At 39.7% G+C, this 16,360-nt stretch overlaps 1 protein-coding gene across 1 annotated transcript; it reads left to right on the top strand.

Annotated features, from left to right (window-relative positions):
• The first annotated feature begins 628 nt into the window (after positions 1–628).
• Positions 629–11,137, top strand: dffa (DNA fragmentation factor, alpha polypeptide). The gene is made up of 6 exons (XM_049581504.1): positions 629–844; positions 2,125–2,283; positions 2,397–2,551; positions 4,647–4,851; positions 6,433–6,557; positions 8,494–11,137. The coding sequence occupies exons 1-6, from the start codon at positions 751–753 to the stop codon at positions 8,716–8,718; spliced, it is 963 nt and encodes a 320-aa protein (XP_049437461.1). The 5' UTR covers positions 629–750; the 3' UTR covers positions 8,719–11,137.
• Positions 11,138–16,360: the final 5,223 nt, after the last annotated feature.

The raw sequence follows: 16,360 nt of genomic DNA, 5'->3' as shown, positions 1-16,360 counted from the left end.
TTTTTGCATGCCTAGTTTGTTTTACATTTTTAAATTTTGAAATCTTTAATCTGACTCTTTCCCCTTGACTGCTGTAACCCTGGAATTTCTCAAATGCGGGATCAATAAAGGTGTATCTTATCTTATCTTATCTTATCTTATCTTATATACACTCTTCAATCTTTCCCTAGGCTACGTTGTTGGACAGTTGGTGGCCCCAAGCAGATTTGTCTGGTTTTTAGTGTCTATACCTTCTGGAGTGTTTCCCAGTATAAGGAATGCTGGCTCTAGAGGTAAGACCAGAACATTTTTTTGTGCTATTTTGGTTGGACAGTGTGAGTGTTCATACATCACTCATACTGGCTGAAACAACAGGGGGATGCAAATCTCGGCAGGCACAACTTAAGTAGCCAGATAGATAGATGGATATTTATTAATCATTTCGGAAATTCACTGTGTGACAACTATAATAACACCAAAAGCAACAACACCCCAAAACAAGAACACCAAGAACAGGTACCAATGATGACCAGAGGGCAGAAGAACTAACACCAGACACTTGTAGGAGTTAACTACATCCAGCAGATGGTAGTAGTGTAATACCGAGGACACAAGCTGCTGTTCAACCTAAAAGAAGGAGTAGAAGAAGAAGAAGCCACCGCGGCGGTTCCGTGTTCGAAACTGCTGAAGACCAGAAGTATCTGTCTGAATTTGACAACTTAAATTATGAAAAAGAAATAAGAAAATAACACTTCTGTTCATAACGCCAGAATGACAGACAGGAAACCGTGTAAGGTGTGTAATTTTACACGACAGAAATCATACGGGTTGGTAGTTCCGTCTTTAGATGAGCTGAAGACAAAAGGTGAGTTCGCTTTAACTTTTGAATATAACGTTATATGAATTGTGACCGCAGTGTTATAATTTTATGGCAAGTTTAATAGAAATGTATGGTAAAAGTTAAGAGTAATGCGACACTGTATTTAGCCGTTAGTTTGCAGTACTCAATGGCAACGGTGCTGTAACGTTACGTTTTGTGTACTTAGTGTTATGAACGTTACGTTTTGTGTACTTAGTGTTATGAACGTTACGTTTTGTGTACTTAGTGTTATGATGTACAGTGATCTTCAGCACTAAATGCCGCCGTTGGCAGTATGCTTTTTAATTATCCTTTATTTAGACAGAAAGGTCCTATTCAAATACAAAATCTCTTCCTCCAGGCAGCCCTGCTGCTTATCTGTCATGCTCAGGAACGAGCTGAGTGTGGCAACATTTCCATCGTGTCCAAACTCGCAGGGACTAAACATGAAAAGTCAGGCAAGACCTCCCTCCTGTCCTGCTCATTCCTGGCATGCTAGTCAGCAGGCGGTGCCCGGATCAATGCACACCTCAATGACTCTCATATATCCAAAATACAAAAAGGACAGTGTCAAGATTGTGCAGTCTGTTTGTTGAAACCATTTACATGTTGGGTGTACAGATACATATTTTAATTTTGATGCAGTCCTGTAACTGGAGAGGACACAAAACCTGGAATGCTGTTTCTTGGAAAACTTCCATTCATACATTCACCATTTTGACCTTTTGCATAAAGTTACATTACAGACAAACGTGTTGTTACAGGTATTACACAGTACTGAATCAAATGGTCTCTATTGTACATAGAGAGCATATACAGTAGAAAAATACAATAAAAATACAAGTTGGTTGTGAAACTGAAACCATAAAGGGGTTCATTTGTGTCACTGGGACGTTTCACAGTAAAGATGTAGAAATATGTATTCATCACTCACATGGAATATGCATGCTTTTAAAAGGCAAGCCTAAGGTTAGGCTGACAGAGGGTGTTAGAAGCACAACCACTCAACAGCAGTGACACATAGGAGCAGCTGTGATGAAAAAAGAGGTGACAACTAAGATGGATTGACTTGTTTTCAGAAGAACAGAAGACACTGGTGTTTGCTTGAATTCTCAAATGATCAGGTGGTGTGTAAGCTGATACTGCCTCATAAATTTAGTTTGTATTGGACTTGGGGACTGGTTTTTCGATTGCTTTGGCTGTATTGCTAAAGAGTATCAAACTTCTTTTTTCAGTATATTTGTATAAGCTCAGTGAGGTCTGTAATTTCTCTGTTCTTTTCGCAGGATGTGAGTTTCTTGGGTTCAGCCCCGATGAGAGGGTCACAGTGGTTCTAGAGGATGACGGGACAATAGTACAGGATCAGGCCTACTTTTTGTGTTTACCTCTAAACACAAAGTTCATGTTGTTGCATGAAAAAGAGACATGGTCTCCAGCTCGCAGGAGTAAGTACGTTCAATTCTATCTGAGATTTGTCTGCATTCTGGATGGATTCTTAAAATTTCTATATGAAATGCACGTCATTGTTTTTTGGTGCTAATTTACTGTTTCATTGTAGTGGATGGTGGCACAGCCTGGATGGCCAGGGATTCTATGATTCTGGGGGCCGATGCAGTGGACGCCTCCGCTGCTGCATCGCCCTGGTGGCACCTGGCTCAGCAGCTGAAGCAGGACCTTACCAGCATCATCTTCATGTCTGAGGAAGACTTACAGGTACCAGCATCATTCCTCTGTTTCACTAACAGTGTTTGCTGTAATGCGTATCCCAGCATGCACTGGTAAGGAAATGATAAGGAAGTAGTACGACCTGAAAATCACTTTCCTCAGTTGCCACCAACAACTTTTTAATCTTTGTCCTGTTAAAGGATATGGCTGGTAATATTCTGTATTGTTCTTAGTGTCCACAAGTCCCACAGTAAGACACAAACTACAAACTAGTAAAAGCAGTGTAAATATTATGAATATACTGTTCAGTTAAACAGATATTGATTTTTTTAGATGGGACTTTTTCTAGGTAGCTAAAATGCTAAAATTGCTGCTGCTCCCATCCACAGCAGCACATTGCTCAACTTTGGTATTGGTACTCCTGCCTGGTTCTCCAAACTACGGGTTGTGCCGACCAGCATCTACTATTTTTAAAACACTGTCTATAGATAAGAGGTACCTTATACAACCTGACTTCGTTCTTGCCTGAACACAGGAAAGCAAGGATTATAGAACAATGAGGGGTATGGTCAGCAGGAAATGAGGTTCAGCCCTTGACCCAAAGTACACATCAAGATGTTGATCTCCAGAATGAGCATCAAAGTTCATCATAAGTGCCTAACAAAACACATGGCCTGCAGTGAGACAGAACAAACTCACAGTGCTCCGTTTTCACGAACTCCCAACTATGAATTAGACAAAGCTGGAATTACAAAGTAAGTACATAGCAAAACAGCATACCCAAAGTTTTCTCTAAAGTAAAGGCTCAGTAGCCATCTTAATCGTCCCAAGTCGCAAACACAAAGAAGAAACTTAGCTACAACAAATCAACAAAGCTCACACAAACCCAGCAAAGCATGAGCTGTAGCAAAATCTCACCCACAACACTAAGGACTCGAGGCACTTTCATCTACACTAATAAAAAAGCACCAGAGCTCATTTCAGCATTCTCAAACCACAAGGGTCACAAACCAAACTGGTCAGCAACATGGCAATCAGCTGCTCCTCATGTGTCACCAGGCTAGATTTATCCCCACCAAACAGGTTTGCATCCGGGACGGCTACTTAATGTTTCAAAAAGGAATTCCACGAATGAGATTTACATAGAGATGGGTGAGTGATACCGTAGCTCAGCAGCTTGTTCCATTCCTGTGAAGTGCAATGTTTCAATACACTGTGTCAGAGCTCAAATACCACATGACTAATGACGTTCCAAGCTTGAAACTTTGAAAAGCGCCTCATTCAGTTTCACAGTTTGGAAAATCCTTGATTTTAGTTTTATTATTATGCTTTTATTTATTTATTTTTTTGTATCTCTGCACTTCAAGTAGTTTTTGAATTATTACGAAAAAAAACAAGCTAATAGTGTCAAATGTTTCTTGCGCAATTCAAGCGATCTGTAAAGTGAAGCAATCAGTCAGGAAATGGTATACTTTTAAATTCATACTGATCCTGCCACAGACTGTGCTCATCATTCCCAACTCCATACAATAATAGTGGGATTTCTATTGTACTTCTACAGCTACTTTCGCTTTTGCCAGTTGCTTCAAGCTAACTTAGAGCTGTTTAACTTGAGGCACACTTTCTGACTCCTCTGATTGCAATCGGTTACTCTCGTTAACTATTAAGGCAAGCCGCAGCTCATCTCAAACAAGCCTAATGATGCAGGGTGGATGCCAGCAGCAGGAAGGGTGAGACAGTGAGCACATGGGCCAGCATTTGTAGCTTAAGGGTTGCAGGGAGCCTGACCAAGACAACCTCCAAGACAGTGGGAGGGTTGTCACACCACAGACCTGCATTGTTATAAAAAAACAACAACAACACATCAGCTTGCCACACTGTCACATCTTGTGATATGTTCCTTTTGTAAGATGGGCAATATTGTTTATTACTACTCACTAATGTGTCTTAATATGCAGCTAAAAACAGTCTCCAACAAATGCACTATTTAATCCTGTTTGAGTAATGTTTAATAAAATATATACTTTACTTTTAGCTTTACTTTTTGTTTACTCCTTATTTTGCTTCCTTATTTGTTGTTGGTGTGAGGCACCACATGGACATGCTGTAGTGTTTCACTGCTTTGTGTCACTGTGTGTTCCAGACCTTAGTGGACGCCCCGAGCCCTGAGCTTGCCTCTGCTCTGGGCTTCCAACAGAAGAAGGCCGAGGACCTGCAGGAGACCATGCAGAGGGTTTTGGACCGACGAGAGGAAGAGAGGCAGTCCAAGGAGTTGCTCCAGCTCTACCTCAAAGCTTCAGAGAGCGATGACGGAAAACAGGAGGAGCCAAGCCAGCCCAGCCAGGAAGGTACTGCTCTATCATTGTTTAGTGGTGTAATTCTTGGTTTACCCTCTAAAGAGATTTCATAGTTTATACTGTGGCTTTCTAACACTATATTTAATATGTCAATTTTTTTTTATTTAAGTGAGGTTAAAGAAAGAGGGCATTGCACAGCAATACTAGTTGCCTCTGAAAATCTATTACAGCATCTCTTGAGGAGCCAATAGTCTTTGACATGAAGTCTCAAGTAGTCCTATCTACGAGCCTGTTGATCATATAAAAAATGCTCTGTAATATCTGGCATTGGTGTCTGGCCCTGAGTTTTGCTCTGATGGCCTTTTTCAGTGATAATCTCTTCTCTGTCATTTGCTTTTAATCCTTTTTGCATTTTTTTTATCTTAAATTAAATTTTTAGTGATCATCAAGTCTCTCCTGTAGTGGAATTAACAGCACATTATACATGCATACTCTTATCGTGATGGCCCACCAGCAGATGGAGACATGAAATACAATACTTTTTGATGTATGTAATATTAAATCGCTGTTAGATTAATATAAATAAAATACCAGAGGCTCATATATCCTCCTCTGACTTATCAAAATCAAATGAACAGCTGTGATCAATAAGCACAAGTACAACCTTCAGCAGAATAATCAATATTAACCAATGACTGTGTGTGTAGCCCTGCAGGTGGGTAATGACCCCAAAGCTGCGTGTTCTGTAGGCAAGGGTCAGGGGCATTGGTGATAAAACCTTTAAAGGAGGACACCACCTTAATTAAGACTTCTAGTATGTTATTTCCATGGCCGAGGAAAGTTCAATCAATATTTGTGAACATGAAACCAGAGAAGTAAGTCTCAAACTTTTAATGTCAGTAAGTGTAAAGTCTGGAGCTGCTCCATAGACAATGAATGGGAGTCTGATTTTATTGCCCCAAATAATGTTTGTTTTCTTTTGTTTATACCCAAATAATCTTTATTCTGTGGTAGAGTTTTCAGTTCAGAAACAAAAATTGTCCTCATGTACTAGAACATTCCCCTGGGTGCTCTCAGTGACACCTAGAACATCTTTCCTAATTTATTGTCCATAGAGCAGCTCTTGACTTTACACCTGATGACATCACACATTTTAGTTTAAGCACTGTTCATGTTTACTAATGTTTTTGGACAGTCTTAGACCAAAGGAATAATATGTATGAATTTTGAAAATAGGCGCAGTTCCCCCTTAATCAACATGTAAAGCTAGCACTGTAAGAATTTCTGGGGGATTAAGAAATCTAAAAATGATTCTTGATAAATATCTATATATGTATTTCCTTAAGACCTAATAATTAGATTCAGTAGATAAATATTTTAAGACATTCACATCTGCTAGTTTTAGAATGTGCAGAGTGGCAAAGCATGAAGTCATGACAACAAAATGAATCAAACAGGTCAATCAAATCAACAACAGCTTTGGCTCATAAGAGAAGAGCTGTGCTTGTGCTTTTTGGCCACTAGGTGGAACCGTTGTTGCTGCTGAATTATCCCATCTCCTGCAGTGAATTTTTGTAACTATACCCTTATACAACAAATGATCCTGAAAGAGAATCCATTTTAATGTGTCAGGGGCTGGAGATGCGGAGGTGGATGGGATGGAGGTGGACTCTGCGTCTGGATTCATGCCCAGGACACTGATGGTCCTGAAAGGCAAAACAAGCCCTGAGACCAGACTCTCCACTGAGGATCTGCAGGTAATCACTCACACCGCTGATCCAGTGTGCCTCAAAACTTCTGCAGTTCATGCCGTAACTTACCCAGTCAACTCTAGAAAGCAGCTGTAAGAATTATGAAGCAATTACGTCAAATGGCAAGTCCTGACACAACACACCCGTACTTTATTAGTGACTCTGTTATATAATCTGAAAGGCATTTACTTTGTCTTAAATTCAACTGTAAGATTTTATCCACCCTCATTAACAAACACAGAGAGCACAAAACATTAGTATAATTCAGTCCAGTACACCCACACCACTAACTACACCCTCAGCCCTTATCTGTCACAGTGTCAACAAAACCCGAACATTATCAGCTTCACAAAGGATAGGATTTATTCATAGAAATAGAGTCAGAGTAGAACGGACATTCCCATTCAAATCAACGTAGCAGGATCGTCAGGGCGGGGCCATTTTTATGTGTATTGTTGCCATTAGAAATTGTATAAACTACTGTATAAACAAACCAACATGCAGCAAGTTGGAAACTCAGTGAGGTTTTCTGTTACTTTGAAAGTATTACCGTAACTATTATTTGCCTGTTTCATTTTGTTTTTTTATTGCCATTGATCATATGTTGGTTGAAGCATGATGTAATGGTACTGTAGCTACCTCTGAAGGACAGGTGAGAGGCAGAAAGAGACAGCGCAGATAAACCGTGCACAGATTAGCATGTTTTCACAACTCGGTGAATTTAGAATTTATTTCAACCAAGCCAGAGTTGGTGATTGTTGCAACAGTGGACTAACTAAGTAGATGACTAAAAAGACTAGCTTAGATGGTTTAGTTGTGCTTTATTTTGTTTGTAATGAGTTTGAATTAAGTGTGTTTTAGGATGAGTTAAGGCAGTTAAGCGAACGTTAGCCTTAGTTCGGTGAAAGACAGGAACTTGAATTTGTATTTGTTTGTATTTCTCTGCTTAATAAGGAAAGTAAGCTTAAGAATAGGCCATGACTGAGTTCTCAAACTAGTCAGTGTGAATCACTTTATGGCCCCGCTGACGTGTGTTGTCACCACAACTTACAATGGCCATTTTCTTTTGTACTAGTCAAATGCTCAGGGCAAACAGTTCAATGTCATTTCTATTCATTCTATTTCTATGAATTTTATTGAATTTAGGCTTGCTGCTGTAGTCAGTATTACCCATGTTACTGAGGGTTCGAGCATACACCAATTGCATTACCTGGCTCACACGACACACATATATGCTTTTAATATATAAATGCTTTAATTACTTTTAACCCACACCTTTTAAGGTTGTGTGTACAGTGTATTTTAGAGTACTGATATTGCTATTTATGAAGTTGTCTGTCTGTCACTGTTTTGTGTGAGGTGTTTGTCTTTTTGCCAGTACCAAAGAAGATTTTCTATCTCATGTAAATTGAATGGACAAGAAAGTTTTCTGAGTCTGAGTCTGAGGCGGAGGATTTGATGCCAAAGTGAAAAGGAAAAGCACCTAATTTGGCAGTATTTCAGATTAAAACCCACTGCTAATAGAGAACCTGATAATGTTAGAAAGGGAAAAGGAGTTGGTTACATCGCTAAGAAGTTGGGGGGCGTGCAGCCTGTGGCCTGCAGCTCTTAATTTAACAGCTCACTGTCAACTCGTTTTTTGTCAGTTAAATGCTTTTAATGATTAAGGCGCTCTACAGTTATTGAGCATGATCAATTAATATCTTTTCTTGTAAAATGTCCGATGTAATCGGTAATACTGGTACTACTGGTAAAGCATTGGTACTGCTAATACTGGTGTCGTCATGAGTTCATTACCCGGTGGAAAAATTTTCTCACTATGGCATCCCTATTTGGATTGCATCAATTTGTGCATGTGTGTCTAAAAACAACAAGTCAGTATCAAGTCTCACATGTTCACATTTCCAGTCTTTGAAATGAAGCCTCTTCCATGTGTCTTTAGATGGTAGTGTCCAAAGGGGTGGAAGTCATGGAGCAGGTGCTGGGCTTTGACAGAACGAAGACGTCTGAGCTGCTGCAGGCCTGCAAAGCTGAGCTGAACATACGTCTCCAGCAGGTTCAGGCCATGCAGTCCATCAGGAGCGCCACGCAGCCGGAGAGCAGTCAGCAGTCCAGTGAGCAGAGCACCGAGGAGGGTGCAGAAACACCAGCCCAAGGCAGCGACTAGGCTGAGGCTATACCTGAGCAGAGACTGATAAGAATTCACACTACCTGCCTCAGGGTCAGAAGAATGGGATTTAACCTGTGTTACTGATAATATCCATAATGCTGGAATTCATGAATGTTAATGATGTTGACATTTGCTTCGTTTTGTAAAACTTGCAAAGCACCTGAATGCTTTTGCATCAAGAGGAAGCAGAGTCATTTGCACAAGTCATGTTTATCAAAGACATGCTGACGGTAACTACCAGCATCAACTTTCTATTGGCGACATATGTTGATGAGCGCCATGCTGTGAAAGTAATCACATATAAACACATCCATGTGAAACTTAAAGCAAAACATTTTGGGAAATGTGCTCATTCGCTTTGTTGTCGAGAGCTAGATGAGAACATCGATACCACTCTTGCATCTGTTTGTTTGATATGTAGCAGCCAGCTAGCTTAGCTTAGCATAAAAACTGGAAACCGGGACACAGCTAGCCTGGCGCTGCCCTTTAAAAGTCAGAGATTTGAACCTCTCAGTAAACTGAGATTGCTTCAAGTTGAGCGGTTGTTTTTGCTTTGGTTTGTTTGTTTTGCTAGTCAGTTTGCTGTGCAGTGTATTTCTGGGGACGTTAGGGGCCCCAGATTTTGCTGCAGAGTGAGCGCTCTTGACTTTCACGCTACTCTTTGGTACAGGCTGCTGCAGGGAGCACAGAGGAAGACAGACTTTTGTTTTATGTCAAGTCTCAGCAAAAAATATTGTTGCATAGTTCCTACCTGTCATTAGGGCACTTAGCTTGTTCACTATTTTACGTGAATGCCACTTTAAAACTTTATACAGGGGGAGAAAACAACAATAACAAAAAAGAATCATCAAATATTTGCATTGAAAAGCGAAATCTTTTTCAACTGGAATAATTCTGAGTCTTGTACAGCCCTACTCTGTCCAAAGGTACCAAATTCTGCTTGCCAGCACCTCATAAGATCAAAAATTAAGATCTTCCTGTAGTCTCTGCTGGTTGCTTGGCAACTTAACTACAATGACAAGACTCCAAGGAAAATATAAAAGAAGGTACGGTCGTGGCGACAGTGAGAGTTCTATCGGAGTCCATGGGTCAGGCACTGCAAATTAACCCATCATATTTTTGTTGATTCAACTTTGACTGAAAAATCCTTGCACCAGATTAAATAACACACATATTGTGATGTTGACTGATGTTTTTTTTTAACGAAATATACACGCTTGTTTTCCTTGTTATCGGTCGCCTAACAGATCTTGACTCAATCCTGCAGAGGCTGAAATGCAGAGGCATGAGAGTGGTGTTAATCTTCTCAGCAAAGTCTATGCAAATAAGTGTACTTACCAAAATGCTGATTTATTGCATAAAGGTTTTATATTAACTGATATTGTTGAATCATCTCCCAGATTTATTGTTTACATTCTGCTTCCCCTTAAAGAAACACTCCACCCCAATATCAAAAATACATATTTATTCCTGTTAACTGTAGTACTATGTATCAGTCATGATTGTTTTGGTGAGAGTTGATGAGTGTTGGCATTATCGACTGCAAAGATGTTTCCCTTCATTTGAGAAACTTAACAGTGTCTCTTTCCAGAACCCGATCACACCCAGTTATTATGCCACTTAAAATAATCCGCAGACCTTGTGAGCAGTTTCATGTAGGAACTATTTCCTTTCTACAGATCCACACCCACCAACCAAATCACAGTGCAGACGGAAACAGAACCGGGTCATGATTCGTGGAAAGAGACATTGATGTTGAGTTTTTCAAATGTATTTTTTGGCGTTTAGAATACCACAAGCTGAGTGACATCTTGTTCCAATTCAGACAAAAGGTGTGCACTGCATTTTATTTTAGAACTGTACTCTTAACTAGCTAAAGAAACCCTATGGATATATTTTGTGTCTGCTGGAAAGATTTTACAAGTGCTATCACTGAAATGACATTTACATTGACATTGACATTTACATCTTGAGCATAGGGGAATCTTCTGGGAAGTTTAGAGTAGCAGGGTGTTGTTATTTCAGTCAGCTGGCAGCTAGGCCGATCCTGTGCCTTATAACTTGCTCCTGCTTGTTACCTTCCTCTGACTCCTGCAAAAAGAGACAGTGTTCTGAGACGTTATGTTCCTGCTGCAGCTCTATAGTTTTTTCCTATTTCTGAGTTTTAAATGGCACTGGTAGACTCTGGGAATCAAATAATTTCAAAGTTGTGATGAAAATATTTAGAGAGCAGCTTTCCCTATAGGGAACATAAATATTTTTGTACGTATACACTTGCCTAAATTTGGCATTTTCTTTTTCATGTTGTACCACAGTCCTTATGTATGTGCACTTGGTGTGACATGTACTGATGTGTGACCATTTACAGAATTTCGACATGGATGGAGCTGCAACTAAAGATTATTTTTATTGTCGATTAATCTGTCAGTTTTTTTATTGATTAATCGACAGTTGTTTGATCTATAAAATGTAAGAAATCGGTAGAAAATGTCAACCATTGTTCCCCAAAGCCAAATATGATATCCTTAAATGTCTTGATTTCTCCACAAGCCAACGATATTCTGTGTACTCTCATAGAGGAGTGAAGAAACCAGAAAATATTCCCATTTAAGAAGCTGGAATCACAGAATTTTGACTTTTTTTCCCTTAACAAGTTACTCAAGAAGATTAAATGAGTATTACATTAGTTGGGGATCAATTTAATAGTTTGCAATTGATGGATTAATCCTTGCAGCTCTATACATTGAGCAGTAAATGGTATGATGAGTGCAGAAACTCTCTCGCCAAGGCACAAAGTAACTTGTACAGCACTATGTTATAGAGACAGAAACTACAGGCAGAACATTTGTTTCTGAGATGTATGCAAATGCTAATATCAGCCAAATATATTTGTATAAAAGCTAACTTTAAAAAGGGTACGCAGACAAATTCATCACTTTAACAAAGAGTACGACAGCATTTATCACTTCATACAGGGGAGCTTCTCTGAAGACGTGTCAGAATGATATAGCTTTATCTCTGAGCTGCAAAGAACTAATATTTCCGGATGAGAGCTTGCTAAAGAACATCTATGATAAACCATTATAGAAGTTATGTATCAGTCTAGTGGCCATGTGATGCAAGATGGTGTGTACAATGTGTGCAGGTCTGCATGACTCATAGGTCATGGAGAAGATAGCCTTTGTCATGCCTGTCATCTCATCATCGGTCTCTTGAACAATGAACACAAATGATGGTGGATGAATTTGCAGAGGGATCGTCTTTTTGTGTTGTGTTGAGATTGAGATGTCACCAGCGGTGACAGCGGCTTGTACTTTAGTATTAGATTCAGGAAAAAGTAGAACATTCATCAAGATCTGCCGCTGATAATGTGTCTGCACCGCGCGGCTTCACCAAAAGTAAGCTGACACTCTGCTGATTTGTCATGCATCACTTCTCCAACACATTCAAACTTTGTATTTAATTGAAACATGCACGACAAATGTTTCAAAGGAAGTTGTATATGACTATACAGTATGTGATTTAAGGTGCCTTTTTATAAACATGGGGAATGGTGGTAGGAGGGATTTTCTAAAATAAACCAACCCTCAAACCTTTGACAGTGCCTTTTCCTACTTTTTAAAAATGAGTATTAAATGCATGTTGAATTATGGACTGACAAATTTTACTGGCCGATATAACACTGTATTCTTGAGCATATATCTCAACTTTTAACTAATTTCTGTGAAGAAAATAAAATTAAATTGTTTTCTTTATACAAGACAAACTTAAAAAACTCTTGCAGACTAAGGACACAGTCAAAACCTGAACATCAGCTATATTTTACAGAGCCTTCACTCTCTGCCAAACGGCCTCGTCCTGCATTGGAAAATGTAAAACAGTTAATTAAAACTATGAGCTAATACAACAATGGCCGAGCATCAGCAAGAAGAACAAACTCAATTTGTCAAAAAAAACATTTCTAAAGTTTGTATGATTGTTAAAGTGCATAATTCAGAGAGATAATTAGAAGTTACTACAACATTCCAAATGAAAACACTTAAACCTTGAGATCCTGAAATGTAATTTAAAATAAGTTTTAACCTTCATGTAATATTTGGTTTCGATATCAGCCTGCTATATAGGTATATTCATAAATGTAGCATGTGCATACATCTATGATAGGTTGCGAGCTAAACTGTGATGAGAAGATAGTAAGCAGAGATAAAATGTATAGTTTAAAAACACTGCAACTGTGGCTCCAAGCAGGAGCTATTATGGAGAGAAGTGTGGATGTATAAGGAGTTGTGTGGAAGACAATGGCGCTGTTCGGCCTGGGTGTCCGAGGCTTCAGCCCTAAATGTCTTATGAATAGCCCTGTATCTAAATAGGCTGTATATACAGTACAGGCCAAAAGTTTGGACACACCTTCTCATTCAATGCGTTTTCTTTATTTTCATGACTATTTACATTGTAGATTCTCACTGAAGGCATCAAAACTATGAATGAACACATGTGGAGTTATGTACTTAACAAAAAAAGGTGAAATAACTGAAAACATGTTTTATATTCTAGTTTCTTCAAAATAGCCACCCTTTGCTCTGATTACTGCTTTGCACACTCTTGGCATTCTCTCCATGAGCTTCAAGAGGTAGTCACCTGAAATGGTTTCCACTTCACAGGTGTGCCTTATCAGGGTTAATTAGTGGAATTTCTTGCTTTATCAATGGGGTTGGGACCATCAGTTGTGTTGTGCAGAAGTTAGGTTAATACACAGCCGACAGCCCTATTGGACAACTGTTAAAATTCATATTATGGCAAGAACCAATCAGCTAACTAAAGAAAAACGAGTGGCCATCATTACTTTAAGAAATGAAGGTCAGTCAGTCCAGAAAATTGCAAAAACTTTAAATGTGTCCCCAAGTGGAGTCGCAAAAACCATCAAGCGCTACAACGAAACTGGCACACATGAGGACCGACCCAGGAAAGGAAGACCAAGAGTCACCTCTGCTTCTGAGGATAAGTTCATCCGAGTCACCAGCCTCAGAAATGGCAAGTTAACAGCAGCTCAGATCAGAGACCAGATGAATGCCACACAGAGTTCTAGCAGCAGACCCATCTCTAGAACAACTGTTAAGAGGAGACTGCACGAATCAGGCCTTCATGGTCAAATAGCTGCTAGGAAACCACTGCTAAGGAGAGGCAACAAGCAGAAGAGATTTGTTTGGGCCAAGAAACACAAGGAATGGACATTAGACCAGTGGAAATCTGTGCTTTGGTCTGATGAGTCCAAATTTGAGATCTTTGGTTCCAACCGCCGTGTCTTTGTGAGACGCAGAAAAAGTGAACGGATGGATTCCACATGCCTGGTTCCCACTGTGAAGCATGGAGGAGGAGGAGGTGTGATGGTGTGGGGGTGTTTTGCTGGTGACACTGTTAGGGATTTATTCAAAATTGAAGGCACACTGAACCAGCATGGCTACCACAGCATCCTGCAGCGACATGCCATCCCATCCGGTTTGCGTTTAGTTGGACGATCATTTATTTTTCAACAGGACAATAACCCCAAACACACCTCCAGGCTGTGTAAGGGCTATTTGACCAAGAAGGAGAGTGATGGAGTGCTGCGGCAGATGACCTGGCCTCCACAGTCACCGGACCTGAACCCAATCGAGATGGTTTGGGGTGAGCTGGACCGCAGAGTGAAGGCAAAGGGGCCAACAAGTGCTAAACACCTCTGGGAACTCCTTCAAGACTGTTGGAAAACCATTTCAGGTGACTACCTCTTGAAGCTCATGGAGAGAATGCCAAGAGTGTGCAAAGCAGTAATCAGAGCAAAGGGTGGCTATTTTGAAGAAACTAGAATATAAAACATGTTTTCAGTTATTTCACCTTTTTTTGTTAAGTACATAACTCCACATGTGTTCATTCATAGTTTTGATGCCTTCAGTGAGAATCTACAATGTAAATAGTCATGAAAATAAAGAAAACGCATTGAATGAGAAGGTGTGTCCAAACTTTTGGCCTGTACTGTATATTAAAAAAAAATTAAAAAAAAGAGACTAGGACTAAAAAAAAACCACCCCAGATCTAATAATGTGCCATGTCATCCATACACCAAAGCCCTCAAAATTAGTATGCTGTTGTTAAAAGTTTTAGGTCCTCATTTTGTGTAATTGCATGCAAGAAGAGAGAAGAGAGCACACCAGTAATTACTTTAATGTTGCAATTGGTAAAGGTAGAGCTAATTTTAAATGCTTTATATACTGCTGGGTTGTTTAATCTCTAATTATACATCATTATTTTTTAGCTGATTATATTTTGTGTAACTAATCTAAGTTTTAACTAAAGCAGACAGCTATAAGTAGTGGAATATAAAGTTAAAATGTTTCCCTCTGAGATGTAGTAGAGTTGAAGTATGAAGTAGCATAAAATGGACATAACCAAGTGCAAGCACCTCAAAATGATGATGTATTTATAGGTGTTTACACAATTTATAATTAATCTGGGAATTAAATAATCATTTAAAACAAGCAAAACAGTTTTTGAGGGTAAATACGATGCCAGAGTGCATTAAAAAAGCTTCAAAATAGAGCTTGTTCATTAAAAAAATGCCCCCAGACCCCCTACAGAGGTGCAGGCTAAGCCCCCGGTGTCCTCAAATCATAGAAACTCTCCATGTGTTAGTGCGAGTGCCAGTTCTGCTGCTATCCCTTTGCACTGTGTAACTGTAACTGACAACGGTTAGCAATAAATAATCTTCTGATTAGGGGCTTAACCTGCCCTCCTGCGTCAACTGCCAGTTGTATTTCAGCACCAGTCATAATGGTGATACTTGGAGAGCCTTAAATGTAAAAAGATTGAGAACTGCTGCCCTAAAATACTGATTTATAAATTAATATCCATTAATAACAAACAACAGAACATTTTTTGACATTTTTCAGACAAACTTCATGCATGTGATGCCGACCAGGTTGGTGATGCAGGGCTGTCAAAATAGTGATGGGCATGTTAGCTCTGAGCCGACTGGCCTCATGCTGCTGTTAGTTTTTTTCCAACAGTTGGTAATGGTTTCATGGTGTGCGTAATTCCTGTGGAATTGGCTCCAACTAGGCGGAACAGTATGATATGAGTGGGGTACGGGAGAAGTCGATAACACATGTGTCACACTGGCTTGGTGGATTACATTAGGAGTTGAACAGTGCACAGGTAACAAGTGCAGGTTTGCTCTGTAAGCACCCAGTTGCCCTGAGGACTGTCTGGGCATTTCACGCTGGAGACAAACATCATCCCATGTCTTCAGATGACTCTCAGAAAACACATGTCTACCTAAGGCCTTGTGATTCTGTTGAGCTGCAAATGCCAAGGTGATGTATGGGTCAGTACGCACCCTGTCTTGTTACATGTAAGTTGTGGTGGCCTTCGAAGAAAGACGAATGTAGAAGCATGACTATTCAGCCACAGTTAACTTAATGAGGTTTAAAAGGTTCACAGAAAAGTGCTGCTGGTCTTATTCTAAGAGACAAGGTGAAAAACAAAACAAATACTGTTTATAGATCAACACAAGTGCATTTCTTTCTCATATCCATGCATTTTAAGTGTGCTCTTTTGCCCCACTTGTGGATGGAGGTAATGTTAGTGAGTGAATGCAAAAGTGTCA

Source organism: Epinephelus fuscoguttatus, linkage group LG7, assembly GCF_011397635.1.
Source record: "Epinephelus fuscoguttatus linkage group LG7, E.fuscoguttatus.final_Chr_v1".
Lineage (NCBI taxonomy): Eukaryota > Metazoa > Chordata > Actinopteri > Perciformes > Serranidae > Epinephelus > Epinephelus fuscoguttatus.
This window is presented reverse-complemented; position numbering and strand designations above follow the sequence as displayed.